Below are 21,765 nucleotides of genomic sequence, written 5' to 3'. Positions count from 1 at the left end.
AATGCGGAATGTTCTGATGATAGAAAAAAGATGTGTTATTTTATTTTATTGTCTACAACTCCGCCTTCTTTTGCATAAGGGGCGGGGCGTGGGGAAGGGGCTTGAGCCGGAGCAGTGAGGCAGCTCGGGGGAACTAGACCTGGGTAGCCTTGCTCCACCGAACTAGAGGAACGCTGCTTGGTCCGGCTTGCGATTCCTCCGGGCTTCTAGCTGAAGCTAGCCACCCCGCGCGGCCAGGAGCGAGAATGGAGAGGCTGGTGAGCCGGGCCAGGCGTGGGAAAGAGGGCGCCGGGTGGGCTACATCGCGCCGATGGCCCTGGGGCGGTGGCGGGCAGAGAGCGCCAGACTGCGGCTTTCCCTAGTCTGGTCTGGAGCTGGTATTTCTGCTAGCGCTTTCCTCTCGGCACTTAACCGCGTGGAGGGGCGGATTTTGCCTTCTGAAGTGGGGGCTTTCAGGCCATTCCTGGATTTTTGATTCTCTGTCCCTCGGCTCTGGAAAAGGGACGAGATGCTTCTCCGAAGATCACTGACATCCTCAATGAGGAACTGGTTTGGGAGGCAGGTGCTGGTGGCGAGTATGGAAGGTGCTTGTATTGCTCGGTTTGGGCATTGAGAGCTAGGGTGAGGTTGCAGAATTTGGGGCTCACTTTCTCCAGGAGATCTCGCTCCCTCAGTGATGCTCCAGCCTCTTTCTCCATCCTCTAGGCCTTTGCCTTGGGAAGCCATAAAGGATGGGATAAATGAGGGTTAACACCCAGGGTATCCATGAAAGACAGACATTTTGTTTATTCAGGATCTGTGTACATGACAAAATGAAGGAAGGAGAGGATTTTCATTTACATAGGTATAAGTAATTTAAAAAACAATAAAAAATAAAATCTAAATATGAGGAATACCTCAAGGTAATTTCTTTTGTATACAGTTTATTGGCAAGACCACACAGCCAGTTATTTCAGTATCTTCCTTAACAAAGGAGAATGGTGGCCTTCGAGCTAGTGTTTACTGTGTGTTAGGTTCTCTTAATTTTCACAGCTATCCCTCAAAGGAGGAGCTATTACTTGATTTTACAAGTAAAGAAACAGGCAGAGAGGTTAATTTTTCCGAGTCTGTGTGACTATATGTGGCAGGAACAGTATTTGGATCTAGAAACTTTCAAGGAAAGAGGTATGTATAAGGGCAATGTAGTTGCCAGGTGGGCAACTATCAGGTAAGACCCTGGGCCTTTGAACCCTGGTCCTCTTGGCAGAGGCTGTAACTGGACTTCTCCATTTCCATTATTGTCTGATCTGGTCAATCAATTTTTTTTAAGCTACCTAATGCATATTGACATTTACTATATCTTATGCCCTGTATTAAAGGCCCTAAATGCTTAATTCTCTTAGTAACCCGAAGAGATAGCAGCAACATTGGTTTAGTGCTTATTTGTGTGTCACTGAGCTTTACACATACTATCACATTTAGTCTTTTTAACAGGGAGAAGGTTGGTACTATTATTTTTTCTGTATCTCAGAGAGGTAAAATGACTTGTCCTAGCTTACACATCTAGTATTTGTGCTAGCCTGAAACATGTGTATATTTAATAGCAAGGCTTTCTTTCTAATTCCCTTTGCCTCAATCACCATGCTTCTATTTCTTAAACATTGCTGGCTCACAGTTCACCCATCTTATGTTTTAGTGTACCTCTGCTTTCTCTCCTGTCCTAAAACACAGCTTTTCACTCTACTTTCTTTATCATAGCCTTTGCTAGACCCTGGATTTCCATGTGGCATGAGGGCTTTAAAAAATGGTGTGGAATTAGAACGCCAAAGAAAATGTTTTTCATTTTAGAAGCCAAAGCTTGAAATAGCAAGAGCCTAAGCATTTGGGTTTTAAAAGCCTGAATACTAAAAGACCAAGGGCATACATTCATCCCCAAAACAAGTTGATGGGAAGAATACAAGGTGACAGAGGAAGCAGCTGTCTGATCCTAGCCTGGGGGAGCAAAGAGGGACTGACTGGTGTCGGTTTGTGGCCTAAAAAGGATGCTTGGTGCCTGACCTCTGGGAGTGGGGAGTTCAGGAGAATGGTGAATAGAACTTACATGTAGGTGTTGAAATCGAAGAACAGAAAACACCAGTGCCTTGCTTTCCTGGGGGAACTGTGGAAGAGGCAAGCCTACCTGACATGGCAAGGGAACAGTAAAACAGACATTGGGTGGACAAATGGGAGTCTAGGCAGAGAGCCTTGTAGAATTCTCCTTTGTCTAGCACAGGAAGAACCCTGAGACAGAATCAGGAGAATCGGGCGCTGTGAGAGAATAGCCCATAAGCACAAAATTTAATTGCACAAATTGATGACCTGGATGACTTGAAAGGAACACAATGCCAGTGTGGATAGAGTGGTTGCAACCAAGGATTAATAGCCCTGTCCCATGGCTTGGCATTCCCAGGACTGTGGATGCAATGCCACAGATTGGGATAACTGAAGTGTTGGTGGGCTGAACTGACAGAGAGTAGGTGACATTGACTAAAATTACGTCTCTACCTCTCGTTGGAATGGCACCATGAAATAAAAATGAGGTCCAGTTAAAGAAAACTACAAAGAAACCTGCATTTCTTATCCACTTATATTTTATAAAAATATAGAAATGTAGAAAAAATATAGGGAAAAGTTCCATTCCTTGCTTGGCCCCTCTTAGAATGAACACACTGATAGAGACCAAGACCAGCCATGGGGCTGCTGCTGAGTGAAGTTAATCTGTCTCTATTCCACTCTCCCTTTATGACAAAATGATATCTAGAATGCCATTCTCTTAAATACCACTATGATTTTAAAAAGGCCAAAGAGTTCTGCCCAGACTCGTGAAAATAAAGCAATGAAGAAAAAAAAAAAGCCATTACTGGTTTTTTTAAAAGGTACAATTTATATAAATTGTGCAGAATTTTTAGGAAAATCTACCTCAGCAAACTTCAAGGCAGTCACACGTCCTAAAAAGTGGTTCCATTTGAGTTACATTTCGAATATTAATAGATGTGGGTTATTTGGAGATTGATTTCTTTACATTTGGCATCTGTGGTTTTTGGGTATATTTATGGCAGTTTGTTTTCCTACCAATCTTAACTGTTGGTGTCTTGGGCAGCACGGCCTCAAATTGCTAGGGATGGCTGTAATAAAGGAGCCACTCTGTTGCTTTTCCCTCCCTATATCCTGAGCACCCTTGTTTATTTCTCCTATTTATAGTCTCTGGTTCTGCCTCCACAAAACCAAAGATCTCCAGTGGTTAAACTTGAGCTGCAATCCCCTGAAAGAGCGATTAGACTGAAGCTTCCTCAGCTTTTTTCAAACGCCCATTTCTGTACTTTGCTTTCTGTCTTCAGGTGTTCAGGAGCTTCTTCTGCCATCTCTCTACCTTCCAACTGATTTGGTTCATGGCAGCAGGGATGCTGTGCAGGGCACAAGGTAAAGATATTCAATTCCCCTGCTTGGAATCCAGGGAACAGTTTCTGGAGTGGAAACCTCTGGCCACTCTTGTGTGTTCATTTGCTATATTAGTTCATTTGTCTGCATGAATTATTTAAAACTGTAATTCCTTTGGAGGAGTGGGAGTGGTCCTTTTTGCTTTCCACAATTTTGTTTTCAAAGACTTTGATATTAAGAAACTGTTTTCAGGAGTTACCGTTGTGGCTCAGCGGTAATGAACCCAAGTAGTATCCTTGAGGATGTGGGTTTGATCCCTGGCCTTGCTCAGTGGGTTAAGGATCCAGTGTTGCTGTGAGCTGTCATGTAGGTTGCAGACATGGCTCGGATCCCACATTGCTGTGGCTGTGGCATAGGCCGGCCGCTGCGGTTCTGTTTGACCCCTAGCCTGGGAATTTCCATATTCCATGGGTGCAGCCTTAAAGACAACAACACAAAAATCTTTTCACAGAAAAAAACAAGCATGAAAAACCTCTTTCTAAATTAAGATATCATTTTGCCTGTCAGATTGAATAATGTTTAAAATAGTAGGTCCCTATGTTTGTAAAGGTTTGGGAATACTTGGGGGAGAGTATACATGGATATAGCCTTTTGGGACGGTAATTTGGCAATAAGCCTTAAAATTGGGTATATCTCTCTTTTATAGAAAAATTTTAAAAATAATGAAATGTAGAGGTTACCTAGGTTCACATGGTCTATTACGTAAAGCAGCCTGTGCTGTCCATTTCCCTGCTGAATGTCCTACTGTGCCAGACCTTTCCCCTGGGTCCATGGGAGACCACCCACTTTGCTGCTGGCCTTCTACCATCTTCTGTGTGATATTCTCCATCAGTCTTCACAGCTGTAGGAAAGGGAAGCTTCATACCATCTGCAACACAGGATTTACCAACAGGAGGAATTTAAGTGGAATTTCACTTAAGCGGCAAAGAATTGTAAATTTTCCACGAAATGATTTCTTCCATAGAGAGAAATCACCCAAGAAGTTAAAACTCTAGCTTGGATCCCTTTTCCCTTCTTTATTCTAAAAGCAGTGATTTCTTTAAATCTCTGCTCTGTAAAATCTCAACTAACTTGAGGAAACCCCAGTCCTAACAACAGGTATTCTCCCCAGAACTTTTCATATCTACCTCACTAAAACTGGACTTAGGCAACACTTGGGGGTTCCAATTTCTATTTGTTGCTCTGCCCAACTTTTCATTCCTGATGTTGAGGGTTGTTGAGAGGATATTGTTTGTTTTTGTGCTGCCTTCTTTTTTTCTAATAACTCTAGCCCTTTTATGTGTATTATTAGTCTTAAAAAAACCCAGATTTTGGTGGTTTTGATTAAGTCTACATTTGGTGCGCCTTTTATTAATTTGTGCTTTCAACTTTATTAATTCACTCCTTTTATTACTTTTTTGGGGGTGGAAATTTTGGATACATGTATGTACTCATTTTTCAGTATTTCTTGTTTCCTTATAAGTTAGCAGTAAATATTTTCCCTTGAGAATAACTTCATTGACTTCTACAGATTTTAATATACGATATTCTCATTGTCACTCATAGTAATTTATAATTCTTCCTATGATTTATGACACCATAAGAGCTGAAGGAAGTATGTAAATTTCTAATTTTATTGCATTGTGGACAGAATTCAAGATCATTTTTTGGTATGCTTTTGCAAGTTCAGTTTTGGAGCATGTTCCATGTGTTGTTTGAAAAAATTGTGTGTTTTCTTCTGGATGAAAATTTATTAATACATGCTCATATCCACATGCATTTGTTATATACATTTTTTTTCAAATACTTTATTTTTTTTTGTCTTTTTTGTCCTTTTTTTTTTTTTAAGGGGCACACCCACAGCATATGGAGGTTCCCAGGCTAAGGGTCTAAACGGAGCTACAGCTGCGGCCTATGCCAGAGCCACAGCAACGTCAGATCCAAGCTGTGTCTGCAACCTACATCACAGCTCACGGCAATGCCAGATCCTTAACCCACTGAGCAAGGCCAGAGATCAAACCCGCAACCTCATGGATCCTTTCCACTGTGCCATGATGGGAACTCCTTAAATACTTTATATCTGCATATTTGATATTTTGCTCCATATGCTTTTTTTTAAGCATATGGAGATGAAGATTCTGAGAAAACTATGAAAATCCCATTATGACTGTGGATTTATGCATCTTTCTTCAGAGTTTTATTAGCTTTTTACATATTTCAGTTCTGTTGCTAGGTGCATGAAGGTTCATGATCGATAGATATATTTAATTTTAGACTCCTCCCTTTATCATTTTGAATAATATATTTTTGTCCCTTAGAGTTTTTTTGTCTTCCAGTCTCCCTTTTCTCTCATTTTGAAAGTCTTAGTAGACTGATGCTGAAACATTCCATTCTTTGAGTTTTTCTTTAATCTTTTCTATATCTTTACATCATTATGCTACATTCTAGAAGAATTCCATGAACTGGTCTTCCTATTTACTAGATTACTCTTCAGTGGTGTTCATTCTGCTAAGTCAGCCAAGCTATTACGCTTTTATATTACTCATTTTCTTCTTCTTTTTTTTTTTTAGGGCTGCACCCATGGCATGTGGAAGTTCCCAGGCTAGGAGTCAAATCAGAGCTGTAGCCTCCAGCCTACGCTACAGCCACAGAAATGTGGGATCTGAGCCATGTCTGAGACCTACACCATAGCTCGTGGCAACCCTGGATCCTTAACCCACTGAGCAAAGCCAGGAATTGAACCTGCATCTTCATGGATCCTAGCTGGGTTTGTTAACTGCTGAGCCACGAAGGGAACTCCTATATTTCTCATTTTCTGTATCTCTAGTTCCTACTATTTACACTGCTGGTTCATTTTCACACTTAACATGTCACATTTATTCATGTCAAAGTGTTTATTGATTTGTGATATCTTTATTCATTTTGTATGAGTTCTTAGGTTTGAAGGGTTTATAATTCCTCTGTCATTGTGTTAGCTTTCTCAAATGTTTGGCTGTTTGTTATTATACTGAGACTTCCCACTGGGTTTTCTATCATATTAATATGAGTAGCCAGCATTGGAGGGGGAAGAAATTGTTGCCATGCTTTATATCCTGCACTGCATTCAGTAAAAATGGGAGGATATATAGATTGTCTGCTCTCTGGTACTGTCAGCCTCCCAGAGCACTGTCCTGTGTATCTCTCTATCTTCAGCACTGCTTCCTGAAGGCAAACATCACTATGCTGCCCCTTCCCTTTGCAGTGTGTGTATGTGGAATGTATAGGGCTGCTATACCTTCTTCACTTAAACTAATCATTGTGCCTATTGTCCATTGGTGCTTTCTTGTTCCTGAACTGCTCCAGGCACAAATTCACTTGGTGATGCTTCTATCCTATCTGGCAGTTTCCGTCTTGAAGCTCACTTCACATAATTGCCACTTGCAGGGATTCTTCATGTAATTTCCTGTCACCGGGAATTTGCTTCCTTGTTTTTGTACTCTGTGCCTCTTAAAGACTGAACAAACATATTTTGAATTTATATTTGTCTAGTAACATCAGAAATGTACTTAAATGTTTTTGGTGGGTTGTTTTTTTTTTTTTTTGCATTTTTACTATTTTAAAATCTAACTTTGAAGGTGCGTTTTTTCATAAGAAAAAAGCATACCTTTGTGTATGTATTAATATCTAAAATGTAAATGTTCTTTTATAATTCCATGGTGAAAGTGGTGACCCAAGATGTAAGAGAGCGGCTGAACACACCTGCTTCTTTAAGATGCTCTCTGCAAAATCCCCAGGAAGTTTTGATTGTGACATGGCAAAAAATCAAGGCTGTGAGCCCAGAAAACATGATCACCTTCAGCAAGAACCATGGGGTTGTAGTTCAGCCTGCTTATAAGGACAAGATAAACATCACCCAGCTGGGACTCATGAACTCAACCATTACCTTCTGGAATACCACCTTGGAGGATGAGGGGTGTTACAAGTGCCTCTTCAATACCTTTGGTGCCGGGAAGATCTCAGGAATAGCCTGCCTCACCCTCTCTGGTGAGAGTCTCTGAGAATACATTGTCCTTGGCTAGAAATGTTATTTTTAAGAGTGTTTGGGACATAGTGGTAGCACCCAGTTTGTCAGGATTCTAACCCCAGAAAGGCTTATGGGAGGACACTTGGCCTTTCATGTCTAGTGTAACTATGGTTGTAGTTATTTGGGGAGTTCGTGGGGCTATGGTGAGTATCTGTCTTGGGTTATCTTTGCTCTGAAGAATCCTGTTGTCAATAAGAATAACTTAAGGACTACAGAGAGGACAAGTTCTCCCTGAATAGTGATATGGTTCAGACCTGGTTTTGCCATGAGCAGTTATGTGACCCTAAAAGAGTCCTGTCCACTCTCTATACCAGAGTTTATTTGTCTGTAGCATAAATGGGAAATGGATCATCTCTAGGGTCTCTAACAGCTTTAATATTTTTGGATCTCTCCCTCCCTTCCTTCCATTTCATGTTTTCTTCCTTTTCCTTCTTGTGTCATACTTTTCTCATTTTTTTTTCCTGTTTCTTCTTCTTCTTTTTTTGGATGCGCCATGGCATGTGGAAGGGATCAAACCTGCATCATAGCAACCACCCAGCTGGCTGCAATGACAGTGCCAGATCCTTAACCCCAAAGGGGACTCCTTTTCTTTCTTTTTTTTTTTGTTTGTCTTTCTTTATTCTTCCCTGCCTTCTTTACTCATAATTTTATTTAATTAATTTATTTATTCATTCATTTATTCATTTATTTTTGCCTGAAAAGCAGACCTCTCTGAGTCTTCTAGTTAGTAATCCTGTAATTCTTTTCCACACTGGCCCTTTCCAGCCACACCTTATAGTTTGCATCTATGTCATTCTTTGATAGACCGTGGAGCCTTGCCAGTCAGTCTATCCATGTCAACCATACTCCTCATCCTTCACTTTGTCTCTCTTCCTCCTGGGCTCATTGATGCTAGTAATCTGAGTACTCCAGACTGAGCTACAGTCCTAGAGGCTCATTTCCTCCAACCTCCTGCCACTTACCCACCGCTTGAACCTCTGAGCTCAGGCAGCCTTTCATTTAGCACCACCCTTTAATTATCTTGTGGGCTCCGAAGCCAGCCACAGAAAGGCAAGCTTGCGTTTAATCAGCAGAGATAGACTGTATATTCCAAAGAAAATGAACTCATTAGTCAAGGGACTTTTGAAAGGGAACAGAGTAGAGCTGACCTAAAAATAATGTCTTTTCTTTCACAAGCTAGTTATTTTCTCTTAACTTCGTGAGGTGATCTCCAGGGTCCTTACCACTGTCATTCTGTGATTTTCAGACTACTGGTTGTGAATTCCTAATTGAATTTTGTACAGATCTTTCAAACAGGACCTTTCCAGGCCTGCTTCATGCATCTCATTCACTGGCCCAGTGAATGAAAAAGGTGTCTCTAAGTGGCGACCCCTCTACAAGCTCCCTGTTCTGAAACAGCCCTGGTGCTTCTGAGAAGTGTAGGCTCCTTGTGTGGAGGTGCTGATTGGTAGGTTTTGAGAGGAATATTGAGAAGAAGGCAGAGATGTTGCACTGCTCATGGAAAAGGAGAAAAGAATAATTAGTTTCTGCACTGTTTGGGGGAGAAGGGGCCCTCTGTCCATGCAGCTAATTCTCCCAAAAACAAACTACAGAGAGGATCACAGGGTTTTCCTAGGCCCATCTCCATCTTGTAGGTTAGAGAATTAGATGCGAGAAGAACTGTGAAGGCCCTGGTTTAGGTTGGATGTGCCAGGCTATTTTCTAGGCCCCACTGTCTTTCTGTAAAGATCTTTCTCTCATCTCTCTGAGGAGAGTGTGGGACTCATTCCAGATGTTTGACTGATGGCAGACCATTTTTTTTTTTTTTTTGTCCCAGTACAGCCCACAGTATCCCTTCACTATAAATTATCTGAAGACCAACTAAATATCACTTGCTCTGCCAATGCTCGCCCAGCCCCTATGATCTCCTGGAAGATATCTGGGTCAGGGATTGAGAACAGTACTGAGATTCTCGTACACCCCAATGGGACAACGTCTGTCACCAGCATCCTCCAGATCAAAGACCCCAAGAGTCAGGTGGGGAAGGAGGTGATCTGCCAGGTGCTGCACCTGGGGACTGTGACTGACTACAGGGAAACTGTGAACAAAGGTAAGAGAGGGTGGGCAAAGCTTGCTGTGGTCACATTTGTGGACACACACCTGGAAGGTGGTGAAAGCCTCTCAGCGGCCTCTTAGCAAAGGAGCTGATAAGGACGAGAATGAGGTAAGTAGGGGAAGAAAAACAGAGCTGAGGAAGCCAATAAAGTTAGTTTTACTTTGGCAAATGTTTACACTGCCCACATACCACATGCTTTTGCTGAGATCCATCCATTGACTTATTCTTCCTTGCTACTAACTGAGCATTTGTTATGCCAGAAATTCAACAGTGAGGACTCAGTCCCTACACACGGGGAGCTTCTGGTCTACCCAGGAATGCAGAAGGGGCTGGGCAGTGGTAAAACTGCATGTTAATGCTTCAGTAAGAAAGCTGTGATTGGCCAGAAGGGACCTGCTGTATAGCACAGAGAATTCTACCCAGTATTCTGTGATAATCTATGTGGGAAACGAATCTGAGAGAGGATGGATATGTGTTTACGTATGATGGGGTCACTTTTTTATGCAGCAGAAATTTTCACAACCTTGTAAATGAACATTGTCTCGATTTTTTTTTTTTTTTTTTTTTTGCTTTTTAGGGCCGCAAAAAGCAAATGGAGGTTCCCAGGCTAGGGGTCTAACTGGAGCTACAGCTACCAGCCTGTGCCACAGCCATAGCAAAGCCAGATCCGAGCCACATCTGAAACCTATACCACAGCTCATGGCAACGCCAGATCCTTAGCCCACTGAGCGAAGCCAGGGATTGAACCCGCAACCTCATGGTTCCTAGTCTGATTCATTTCTGCTGCACCATGACAGGAACTCACAATAAAAATTTTTAAAAAGACTTTTTAAAAAAGAAAGAAGACTGTGGTAGGTGTTGCCACTGTGGCACAGAGGGTTAAGGATCCAGCACTGTCTCTGCTGAGGTTCTGGTCATTGCTGGGGCGTGGGGTGGATCTTCAGCTGGGAACTTCCATATAGTGCAGGTGCAGAGGAGAAAGAAAGAAAGAAAGAAAGAAAGAAAGAGAGAGAGAGAAAGAGAGAAATAGAGAAAGAGAGAAGAGAGAAAGAAAGAAAGAGAGAGAGAGAGAAAGAAAGAAAGAAAGAAAGAAAGGGAGAGAGGAAGAGAGAGTAAGAAAGCAAGAAAGCGAAAGAAAGAAAAGAAAAGAAAGAAAGAAAGAAAGAAAGAAGAAATAAAGAAAGAAGGAAAGAAGAAAGAAAGAAAGAAAGAAAGAAAGAAAGAAAGAAAGAAAGAAAGAAAGAAAGAAAGAAAGAAAAAGAAAGAGAAAGAAAAGAAGGAAAGGGGGAGGGAGGGAGGAAAGAGGGAGGGAGGAAGGCAGGAAGCTGTGGTAGAACTGAGGTTGTAGAGAAGAGGCATCTGCTCAACCTGGTGAGACTGAGATGTTTTCCTGCAAGAAGCCACATCTATGATGAAACCTTTGCATAGTCTACACTGTGGGAAAGAAGCAATAGAGCTTTTTAGGAAAGGGGCTGATCTGAGGTGTTTTTCTCACCTCCTTTGAAAACAAACTGTATTCTGTTCAAGACCCCTTTTACTCTCTTGTGTTTCTATCTAAACTACTATCTCTGGGCCTCATCAATACAAGAGGTAAAAATTATGGAAGAGAATAAAGGGAGCCAAGATTTTAGGGACGAGACATTTCAATGATCACAACCACAGTTGATTTTCTCTAGGTAGTTTTGAAACGCTAACTCTGGATAAGCCTCATAAAAAAGATACTGCTGGTTTTTTCTGGGGACATTGTGAACATTATAACCTGGAAAAGCTTATGTCTTGATGGTACGGTGGCCTCCAAAGACATCTCCTGTAGTCATTTCTGGGGCCCTTGAAAAAGTAGACTTAATCAAAATTTTAAAAAAGTCAACATTTAGGTAAACTTGGTCAAGAGGTTTGTGGTGTTGGATTTGGACATCATATTCAGCCAGAGTGAAAGGCAAATTTGCTGAAAAACAAGAACCTGAAGGGAATGTGTCTTCCAAGAATGCCAAAATTGGAGTTCCATCCTGGCTCAGCGGTTAACGAACCCAACTAGCATCTATGAGGGTTCTATCTCTGACCTCGCTCAGTGGGTTAAGGATCCAGCATTGCTGTGAGCTGTGGTGTAGGTCACAGACGCTCATCGGATCCAGGGTTGCTGTGACTCTGGTGTAGGCCGGCAGCTGTAGCTCTGATTCGACCCCTAGCCTGGGAACCTCCATATCCCTTGGGTGTGGCCCTAAAAAGACAAAAGACAAAAAAAAAGCCAAATTTGACTTATTTGTAATGTTTATATGTCATTTATGTAATGTTTGTCCAGTGTGCAAATATATATGAAGGATCTTCCATGCTGAGAGCTTTATGTCTAGCACTAGAACTACTGAAGTTAGAGAAATCTGAAGGTGCTCAGTTAAACTGTGACTTGACAGATCCCACTATAAAGGAATGGAGAAGATTCTGGAGATGCCCAAATTGGGGCATGCCCTTCTGCCTTTGTATCACACAGGGACACTAAGGAGCTGATGTTCTGGTTAAATTGCGTTTATTGACTATCAGAAAGAGGTTTAATAACAAAGACAGAGATTAGAAGGAATATGGTGATAACACTGAGATGAGTTATTCCTAGGGGTTGGAATCATGAGAGTCATTAGTTTTTTTCCTTTCTATTTCTCTGTATTTTCCAAAAATTCCTCAATAAACATATTACTTTAATGGACAATGTGGCAAAGAATATGTACTTTGTAGGCAAACAGACCTCTGACCAAGCCTTGTTCTATCATTTACTACCCTGATTTTTGGGCTTATTTAACTTCTCTAAGCCTCAGGTTTGTTTTCTTTAAAAAAAAAAGTCTGTTTGATGATAATAATAATACCTAACTCTTGGGCTATTTTGAGGATTAAATGAGGTAACAGATTCAAAGCTCTTATTACATAGTAACCATGTGAAACATGTTAGCAATTATTATCTAAATATTATTAAAATAATATAAGCTCATGACTATAGACCTCAATATGTACGTATTTAAGAATAATTTTCATCAAAAGCTCAGCTCCGGTAAAAACTCATCATAACTGTCGATTTATCACTTTTTACTTAAACTCTGCAGCATCCACTTATGACTTGCTTTTCCTTTTCTCCTTTCAAAACCCACAGGCTTTTGGTTTTCAGTTCCCCTGTTGTTAAGTATTGTTTCTCTGGTGATTCTTCTGGTCTTAATCTCAATCTTACTATACTGGAAACGTCGTCGAAACCAAGACCGAGGTGAGTTCCCACAGAGGTATAAAGAAGGACAGACATGATGATTTAATGGCAATATGGGGGTCACATGATATTATAAATAAAGAGGTGACAACTTTGTGTTTGGTTTGGTGTTTTCGGAATATGTAGGCGTTGATAGTATTTTAAAACTCTTCAGTGTAATTTTCTTGCAATTGGACTTTAAACTTTTCTGCTTCTCATTATTAACTCTTTTTTTTTTCTTTCTTTCTTTAGGGCTGCACTGAGGCATATGGCAGTTTCCAGGATAGGGGTCAAATCAGAACTGCAGCTGCCAGCCTACACCATAGCCACAGAACCCAGGATCCAAGCCGTGTCGGTGACTGATACCACACCTCATGGCAACACTACAATGCCGGGTCCTTGACGCACTGAGTGAGGCCAGGGATTGAATCCACTCCTCATGGATACTAGCCACAAGGGGAACTCCTCATTTACTAAGCTCTTTTTTAAAAAAAAAAAAACTTTTATTTTTGGGGGGCCACACCCACGGCACATGGAGGTTCCCAGGCTAGGGGTTGAATCAGAGCCGTAGCTGGTGGCCTACACCACAGACACAGTAAAGCGGGATCTGAGCCGCATCTACGGCCTACACTACAGCTAATGGCAATGCCACTGAGTAAGGCCAGGGATCGAACCAACGTACTCATGGATACTAGTCGGGTTCATTAACCACTGAGCCACGACGGGAACTCCTCATTTACTAGGCTCTCTTAAGGGCACATTATTTTGTAAATTAAGAGTAAGGATTGATGAGAGGAAGTGTGAAAAATGCTTATTCCATCACTGTGAATCAGCTGATGGCAAAGCCAGAGAAATCTTGGTACCCAGGCTATGTTCTTTCTACCCAGGACAGTCTCTTCTCTTTTTACAGCATTCACCAGGTCAGCTACCCCACTTAAGAGAATGTGGGGTATATCATATCAGACAAATATGTCTGATATGATCACTAAGGAGTGCTTTCTATGGTATGTTCTCGCATGGTTTCAGACACTGTAGGCAACATACAGGTGACACATAATAACTGTGCTGCCCTTATATACTGTTAATTTCCCTCTCTTCCCTGCAACATCTATCACAGTGTCGTATGTATACTGGGTGCTCAATAAATGTTCATTGAAAGGGTGAATGAATGAATGAATGGATGGATTTTCAAGGTGATTTTTTCAATTCCTTTTTTTTTTTAAATTGCAAGTTCAGTACCTCATAGATGCTGAGTCTAAAACGTTGTGAGAAAATATAAAGCAAGAGACACGATCCAATAAGAGGATTCAGCTAGAGAGAGAGAATTAAATTTCTTTGGATTTTAAGACAGTGTATAATTTATTAAAGCTAATGCATGCAAAGCTTCAGTTTTTGTTGTATGTAATGGGGATTTCCTAGGATGAAGAGGTGATATGGGAGTTTTCTGCATGTCAGGTGACTGAAAGGGGGGGGAGTTGGCTTTGAGTGTTATTTTACATTTCTATTAAAAATCTTACTCAAATGCTGCCTTTTTTTTTTCTTTAATGTCTCATAGATGAATATCTCTCATCTTCTAGGTTTCTTGAACATTTAATTTTGCATAAGCCTTATAAAAGCACCCTATTAATTCTTGTGATTTTATAAGAAAAGCAACAGGTATTCCTGTATTATTTTGTAAAGTACAAGCAGAAAAGTATGAAGTAATCAAATTCATTTTAAAAAGTCCCTCTTGGACAAGGATCTTATCATACATTCTATTCAAGCCCAAGGTAAATTTCACTAGAAAGAGGCATTTGCAAAATAATTGTCTTTTGTTCATTAAGTCTTGCATTTTCTGGGAAATATAATTGTTCAATGTCTTATTCCATTCCTGAAGTGAAGAGTCAGCTTATTTCTGTTTTCTTATTCATAAAATAAGCCCTCTTATTCTCATTTACAAAATAAACACCCAGACCTAAACTGAATCTTATAAACCCTAGGATTGCCACTTACTGATGATGTTTTCATGACATATGGCCAATTCCGTTAATTACACTGAATGTGCAGTGGTTATTTTGAGTGATTAGATATTTTCTGGCTGGTTTCAAAAATGTTAATAGTCAGATTATTTGGTCCCGTATACTTAAATAGCTAGTAAAATCGGGTGTTAATTTTTTTTTTTGCCTTTTCTAGGGCCGCTCCCACAGCATATGGAGGTTCCCAGGCTAAGGGTCCAATTGGAGCTGTAGCCGCCAGCCTACACCAGAGACACAGCAACATGGGATCCAAGCCGCGTCTGCGACCTACACCACAGCTCATGGCAACACCGGATCCTTAACCCACTGAGCAAGGCCAGGGATTGAACCTGCAACCTCATGGTTCCTAGTTGGATTCGTTAACCACTGCGCCACGACAGGAACTCTTTTTTTTTTTTTCTCCAGGTGTTGATTATACTGGAGACTTAAACCTGCAAGGCTGAGGAAATACTGGTTTGTAGAGACCAAAACTTAAGTTATAAAAAAGTTGGGAGAAAGAGAAGAAAATAATCAAAAATAGTGATATTTTTTATGTCTTTGAATAACAAATTTTGATTGTCGGCTTGTGATGAAAGTGAATAGTCTTACCATATTTTCATTCCATTTTTCTTTACCCCTTTTTTTTCTTTTTCTTTCTATTATCTTCTGAAACATAAAACTTTTGGGGGGCAGAGAAACACGATCAGTCAAAAATGATCCAGTGGAGTTCCCACTGTGGTACAGTCAGTTAAGGATACAGCAGTCTCTGCAACTGCTCAGGTCACTGCTGAGGCACAAATTTGTCCCCTGGTCTGTGCAGTGGATTAGGATCTGGCATCGCCGCAGCTGTAGTATAAGTCACAACTGTGGCTTGGATTCAGTCCTGGCCTGGGAACTTCCACCGTGGATGTGGGTGGCAAAGAAAAAAAAAAAATGACAAGATTCTGGACCTGGTGACCTAAAAAAATGGTGATGTGAACAGAAATGAGAGTGGGAAGAGAACTGACTGTGTGTGTGTTCAGAGTTTGTGAGGGTGGAAGGAAGAGAGATGAATTAGTTCTTGAGCTTATTGCATATAAGCAGACAGAGTCATTTCCATGCAGCTGCCCAGTAGTAAGAAAAATCTGTTAAGTTCAACTCTTTGTTAGATAAATGACCCACGAAAATTGTTTTAGATTAAAATCACTGATTCGTTGATCACACAAACATAAGAAAATTTATAGTTTGTGGACAGAGGGGTAATCTCTAATGACAGATGTTATTTTCATAGAGAAATCAGACTTTCTGCATGTTCGTGCAAGTCTGTGTAATGTCAGAGGGTAATGATGTTTTTTTTTTTCAGCCGTAAAGCTACATTCTGAAGGAAGGGATGACGAGTTAGAGGCAGCTTCTCTTTATACCACTCCTAATGGAATCGTCACAGTGACTTTCCATGAGACTACAACAATGTGACAATGGGTTAATAGGTTTTCAAAGAACATTCTTTTTTTTTTGTTTGTTTGTTTGTTTTGTTTCATGAATCAGTACTTTATTACTGAAATAAAAACTGGAAAGAAATTAAATTTCCCAGGGAAATTTTCTGCCATCTCATGATAGTTCTTTCTCTTAAAACCCAGTTGATGTCATAAATTTGCCCCTTCCACTTATACTACAGTGAAGGTAAATTTGAGGTTGAGAATAATTTTTTATTTCTCATTAGTCAACCCACCAATGATTATAAGCTTCTCAAGAGCAAACACTTCACTTTGGGGTGGATTATCATAGACAATCACATAATTTTTAGAAATCTTTATTTTGAGTAGCAATCTTCTTTTGCTTAATTGGATCAAGCTGAATTAGAAACCAATAGAAGATTTCGACAATCATATGAAATACATATTCCAAACGTCATTTTTCTTCAAGTGTCTGACTCTTTCAAGTAGAAGTGATTTTTTTTTTCATTTTGCTTCACAATAACCTAACCTATAAATGGGCTCTTTGCAATAATAATGACAATGTTGGTAAAACACTATATTTTGGGAAAAATCAGGTCACTTTCTCCTATTTTAAGCTTAGTATTATGTCAAATGACAGAGCTGCTCAATAAATGATTCATGGTGGTGAAATTGGTGATTAGTTGGAAGAATAATACAAAGGATGTTTGTTTAAAAAAATCCAGAATCTTTGCTTTGCCAAATAATTGTACTTAAGCTTCCCAGATGAAGGCTGAATGAGTGGGAATCCTCACCCCCACCCCAGTTTCCTCATAGTTCCAAGCAGAAGAAATGTGGTGCTTTATATGAGAAGAGTGTGAAGCAACCTTTATTGAACTACCTAGGTTAGAATTACTGGGAGAAATTTTGCATTCCAAGGCTATTTTTCTATAAAATTTTACCCTTGAAATGGGTGCGAGTGCCACCTACCATATCAAAATGTCATAGCAAAACCCCATCACAAACCAGGTGGCTAACAGACCCATAAGCCTGAGCACTCTTGCCTGTGTCTTTCACCACAGATCACTTATACTAGAAATACCGGCAAGGTTAAAACGTGCAGAACTTTGCAGTCTGGTAAAGCATTGCTTAAGATTACACAGAGGGTGAGATGTGGGGCCATGATAAAATACCAGGTCTTTTACTTCACTGTTTAAGTGCCTTGTAGGGAGGCCCACATCCTTCCAGTTTAAGTGGTAGGAAGCTAATAGCCCTGGAAAGAGCCTCCATCCGTCTACTTAGTGACTGTCCCCATCCTAATGTCCAGCAAGTGAGTATGCATAGGAAACAAAGCTCAAGGTCATATAAATAAAATACATGTAAATGGAGTTCCCCCCGTGGTGCAGGGGAAACAAATCCGACTAGTATCCATGAGGATGGGGGTTCGATCCCTGGCCTCACTCAATGGGTTGGGGATCCAGCATTGCTAAGAGTTGTGTAGGTTGCAGATGCAGCTCAGGTCCTGAGTTGCTGTAGCTGTGGTGTAGGCCGGCAGCTACAGCTCTGATTCAACATTCAGCCTGGAAACGTCCATATGCTGTGGGTGTGGCCCTAAAGAACAAACAAACAAACAAAAAACATGTAATTCATTTGGAATTCTTGAATGTGTTCTTTTACTTGTAGTCTTAAGTGTATTATTAAGAAAGTGTAATCTTGGAGTTCCCGTCATGACTCAGTGGTTAACGAATCCGACTAGGAACCATGAGGCTGTGGGTTCGATCCCTGGCCTTGCTCAGTGGGTTAAGCCTCCAGAGTTGCCGTGAGCTGTGGTGTAGGTCGCAGACATGGCTCGGATCCCGAGTTGCTGTGGCTCTGGTGTAGGCTGGTGGCTACAGCTCCAATTTAACCCCTACCCTGGGAACCTCCATATACCGTGGGAGCGGCCCAAGAAATGGCAAAAAGACAAAAAAAATCTTGAATAATAGCAAACTATTATTTCCTAAAATTACTCATGTCCTTTTAAAGAGAGTCACAGGCCCCTCATATCACATTGGATCAGGAAAGTCTACTTCCTTATCTTGGCCAATGAAATATGCATGGGGGAATTCTGGGGAGCTCCCGTCATGGCTCAGAGGAAGCAAGTCTGACTAATATCCATGAGGACACAGGTTCGATCCCTAGCCTTACTCAGTGGGTTGCCGTGAGCTGTGACGTAGGTCGCAGATGCAGTTCGGATCCTGCATTACTGTGGCTATGGCACAGCCTAGCCACTACACTTCAGACTAGATCCCTAGCCTGGAAACCTCCATATGCCTGGGGTGGGGGTGGGGCTAAAAAGACAAAAGGAAAAAAAAAAAGAAAATATGCATTGGGGAATTCTGTGTTTATTAATCCTTCTGTTCTTTAAATCTTTTAGAAGAGAAATTATAAATGTTCAAAGTTAATATCTTGTTCTTTCTTTTACCCAGAGCCCTAGAGGAGTCACACAGAGCCCTGAAAGTTATTCCCTGGTCTACTTGAATCTGACTTAGGAAAGCAGGAGGAAAAAAGGGTCATTCTCCATGGAACCTAAAGAAGCAAAAGAAGTGGGAGTCAAGGCCTAAGAATTTCAAAACTTTATATCATCTAGGCTACCTAGTGCTTATGTGAGTTCCAAGAGGAAGTTACTTTACCTGTCAGGTCTGTTGTAGGACTTGATTTTGTGCTGTTGTGAGGCTACTGGACTTAGAATCAGGAGCCACTGCTCAGAGGCTGACTTTGACTCTGACTGGTGGCAACTCGAATTTAATCACTATGTCAGTGAGCTTCCCCGTTTGCATCCAGAAAATTAAGGAGTTGGACCAGATAATTTGCCATTCTGCTCAAAAAAACTATCTCATTCCAGGAAAAAAGAATAAACAAAGAGAAAAGAAATGGAAAAGAGAGAGAACACAGGAAGGTTAAGGACCAAAGAACTTTTCTGAGACAAACTTTTGCCTTTCTGTTGATGTTCCATTTCTTCTTCCCTTCTTCTTTGGTCCTTAAGTCTATTTCCTCATTACTTGGCGTTTAGTCCATTCCCTGCTTACCATTTTGTTAATAAGCATTCTTTCTAGAACCCTCAGTTTCACTGCTGTTCTTCATGTACTTCTGTGATGTTTACTGCGATGGAAATAGAACTGAATTTATTGTGAAATAATATTGACTTTACTTATCTGTTTTTATAGCAGAGTAAATATTGTTAGTTGTAGCTAGCAGCTCACATTTTTAAAAAAGCATGCGTATCTCATCCATTTGTCCCATAATGTGACCTAGCCGTATTTTAGTCATTCTAAATTCAGCCATTATAAATCACATAATGAAAACACATTATGAAAACAGGCGTTTAGACAGTTTTCTGAATAGCAGTCCCCAGTTGTGTCTCCCAGCTTCTTTTCTCATGAGTCTCACAGTAGCAGAGGAAGCATGTATGGATGTATAAATCTGTTTGTTGTAAACGTATTGTTTTAACTAGTGAAACAGTTTTCAACTCTTAAATAATCATAAGACCAAGTTAGTGGCTTTGTCCGTGTCTTTTGCTTTCTTGTCTATCAGTGACGTAAGAACTAAAACTTGTTTTCATTGTTGAATTGAATATTTATATATTTAGTAAGCTTTTCATATGTTATTTAATTCTGTATTATTTCGTATATTTGTATTAATATACCTAATCATTAAAAGTGTCAACCCCAAATATTTGGGTCATGATATTCTCTTAGGAAATGTGGAAAATGTGGACATTTATGATAATCCATATATTTTTCCTCTGTTTAGGAAACTCTCTCCTCCTCTTCCATATCTTAGCCCTTAAAGATGCTGTTGACATTTCTGATTCATCACAAATCTGATGTCCTTGATCTGACCAGTGAGAGCTCCTTCATGTTGGTACCTGTGTATTTTTGACATGACCTGGTCAATTTTGGAGCATTTCCTTATACGTGCTGTTTTGATTTTGCTTCCAGATGCCATCCTTTGCAGAGGGATTAGCTCACACAGTTTTGAATTTAGTTGGGAGTACCACCCTGCTTCTGGTTTTGCTGTATTTCTGGTATCTCAGCTGCCAAATCAGACAGAATAACTTAAAGCAGCAGTTCTCAAACAGTTAAAGGACTCAGGACCCCGTTACCTGCTTAAAAACATTATTGAGGACCCCAAAGTATTTTCTTATAAAGAAAATTATGTCTGTTGATAGTTACCATATTTGAGATTAAAACTGATAGATTGTGGAGTTCCCTAGTGGCTCACCAGGTTGAAGATACAGCATCGTCACTGTTGTGGCTCAGGTCACTGCCATGACTCAGTTTCGACCCCTGGCTCAGGAACTTTTGCGTGCCACAGGAGAGGGGGAAAAAAAAACATAAATTTTAAAAACAAAAATATATAAGCATGCATTTTGTTAGTCATCAGAGTGATATCAGCATCACATATCATGTAATCCTGGAAAATCCTGCAGGACACTTGCGAGACAATGAGAAGGAAGAGAAAAAATAAGTAACTGGTATGATTATGACAGTAGTTTTGACTTTGTGGATCCCCTGAAGTGGTCTTAGGGACAGTACTGAGGACTGCTCAAAGTAGAGGCAAAGAGAGAAATTACCTTATGAGATTTCATGAATTTTTCCCAGAGGCACCTCTCACTAAATAGCCATGTTCACAGTACCCAAGCATTCCACCATCCCACCATAATTGTAGTTGGGCCACTACCTTTCTGGGAGTCCCTCTTAAACTTCAGAGACTTCTGGCACTAATCCTTCTTCCTCATTAATAATGCAGTTTGTTTATTTATTTATTTATTTATTTATTTACTATTATTTTTTTTTAGGGCTGAACCCACAGCATATGGAGGTCCCCAGGCTATGGGTCGCTGAATCAGAGCTGTAGCTGCCAGCCTACACCACAGTTCACAGCAACGCTGGATTCTTAACCCACTTAGTGAGACCAGGAATCAAACCTGCTCCTCACAATGCTAGCCAGATTCGTTTCCACTGAGCCATGATGGAAACTCCAATAATGCAGTTTGAATTGACTTATTAAATGGCTTATCCTTGCAGGCTATTGACAGACTTGGACTTAGAATAGGTAGGTTTTGACTTGGACCTCCAGACTTGGGAGGGTGAGGGAGAATGAAGAGAGGAGGAAGAAGGTATAACTCAGAGCATGCGGCTCTGTCTGAGAAGGCAGATCTTTGGGGAGCACCAGTCTTTCCCTGTGACATCTGCCCTCTCACCCCTGGGAGAGGCTCACCAACTCCTCCAAACTCATCCTAAACCTTTCACTTAAGGGAGCTTTTATCAAATTTGTGAATTGGAAAGTGACAGTTTGCGCTTTGCATATTTAACCAAGGTTGGGGAAGTTGTAAACATTTGAGTCACTTATAATAACACAAGCACACAATTTTCTTGGTAGTAAAAATTTAGAAAATTTCCAGGGTGGTGATAAATGAGTTCAGAGACAATAGAAAGCAAAAGGAACCTTTTGTGCTAAAATGGAACTGAAACTGAAGGTCAGGATTGGTAGGAGGGATAGGA

The 21,765-nt window shown here is 40.6% G+C and overlaps 1 protein-coding gene across 4 annotated transcripts; it reads left to right on the top strand.

Annotated features, from left to right (window-relative positions):
• Nucleotides 1-91: 91 nt before the first annotated feature.
• Nucleotides 92-19,931, top strand: CD200 (CD200 molecule). Of its 4 annotated transcripts, none has more exons than XM_047792621.1 (6): nucleotides 92-257; nucleotides 3,357-3,438; nucleotides 7,138-7,458; nucleotides 9,315-9,587; nucleotides 12,727-12,834; nucleotides 18,688-19,931. In XM_047792621.1, the coding sequence occupies exons 1-6, from the start codon at nucleotides 246-248 to the stop codon at nucleotides 18,693-18,695; spliced, it is 804 nt and encodes a 267-aa protein (XP_047648577.1). In that variant the 5' UTR covers nucleotides 92-245; the 3' UTR covers nucleotides 18,696-19,931. The 4 variants fall into 4 exon arrangements, with proteins under 4 accessions (XP_047648577.1, XP_047648569.1, XP_047648597.1 ...); XM_047792613.1 differs by lacking the exon at nucleotides 18,688-19,931 and adding an exon at nucleotides 16,150-17,650; XM_047792641.1 differs by lacking the exons at nucleotides 3,357-3,438; nucleotides 18,688-19,931 and adding an exon at nucleotides 16,150-17,651.
• Nucleotides 19,932-21,765: the final 1,834 nt, after the last annotated feature.

Source organism: Phacochoerus africanus, chromosome 1, assembly GCF_016906955.1.
Source record: "Phacochoerus africanus isolate WHEZ1 chromosome 1, ROS_Pafr_v1, whole genome shotgun sequence".
NCBI classification, from domain to species: Eukaryota; Metazoa; Chordata; class Mammalia; order Artiodactyla; family Suidae; genus Phacochoerus; species Phacochoerus africanus.
This window is presented reverse-complemented; position numbering and strand designations above follow the sequence as displayed.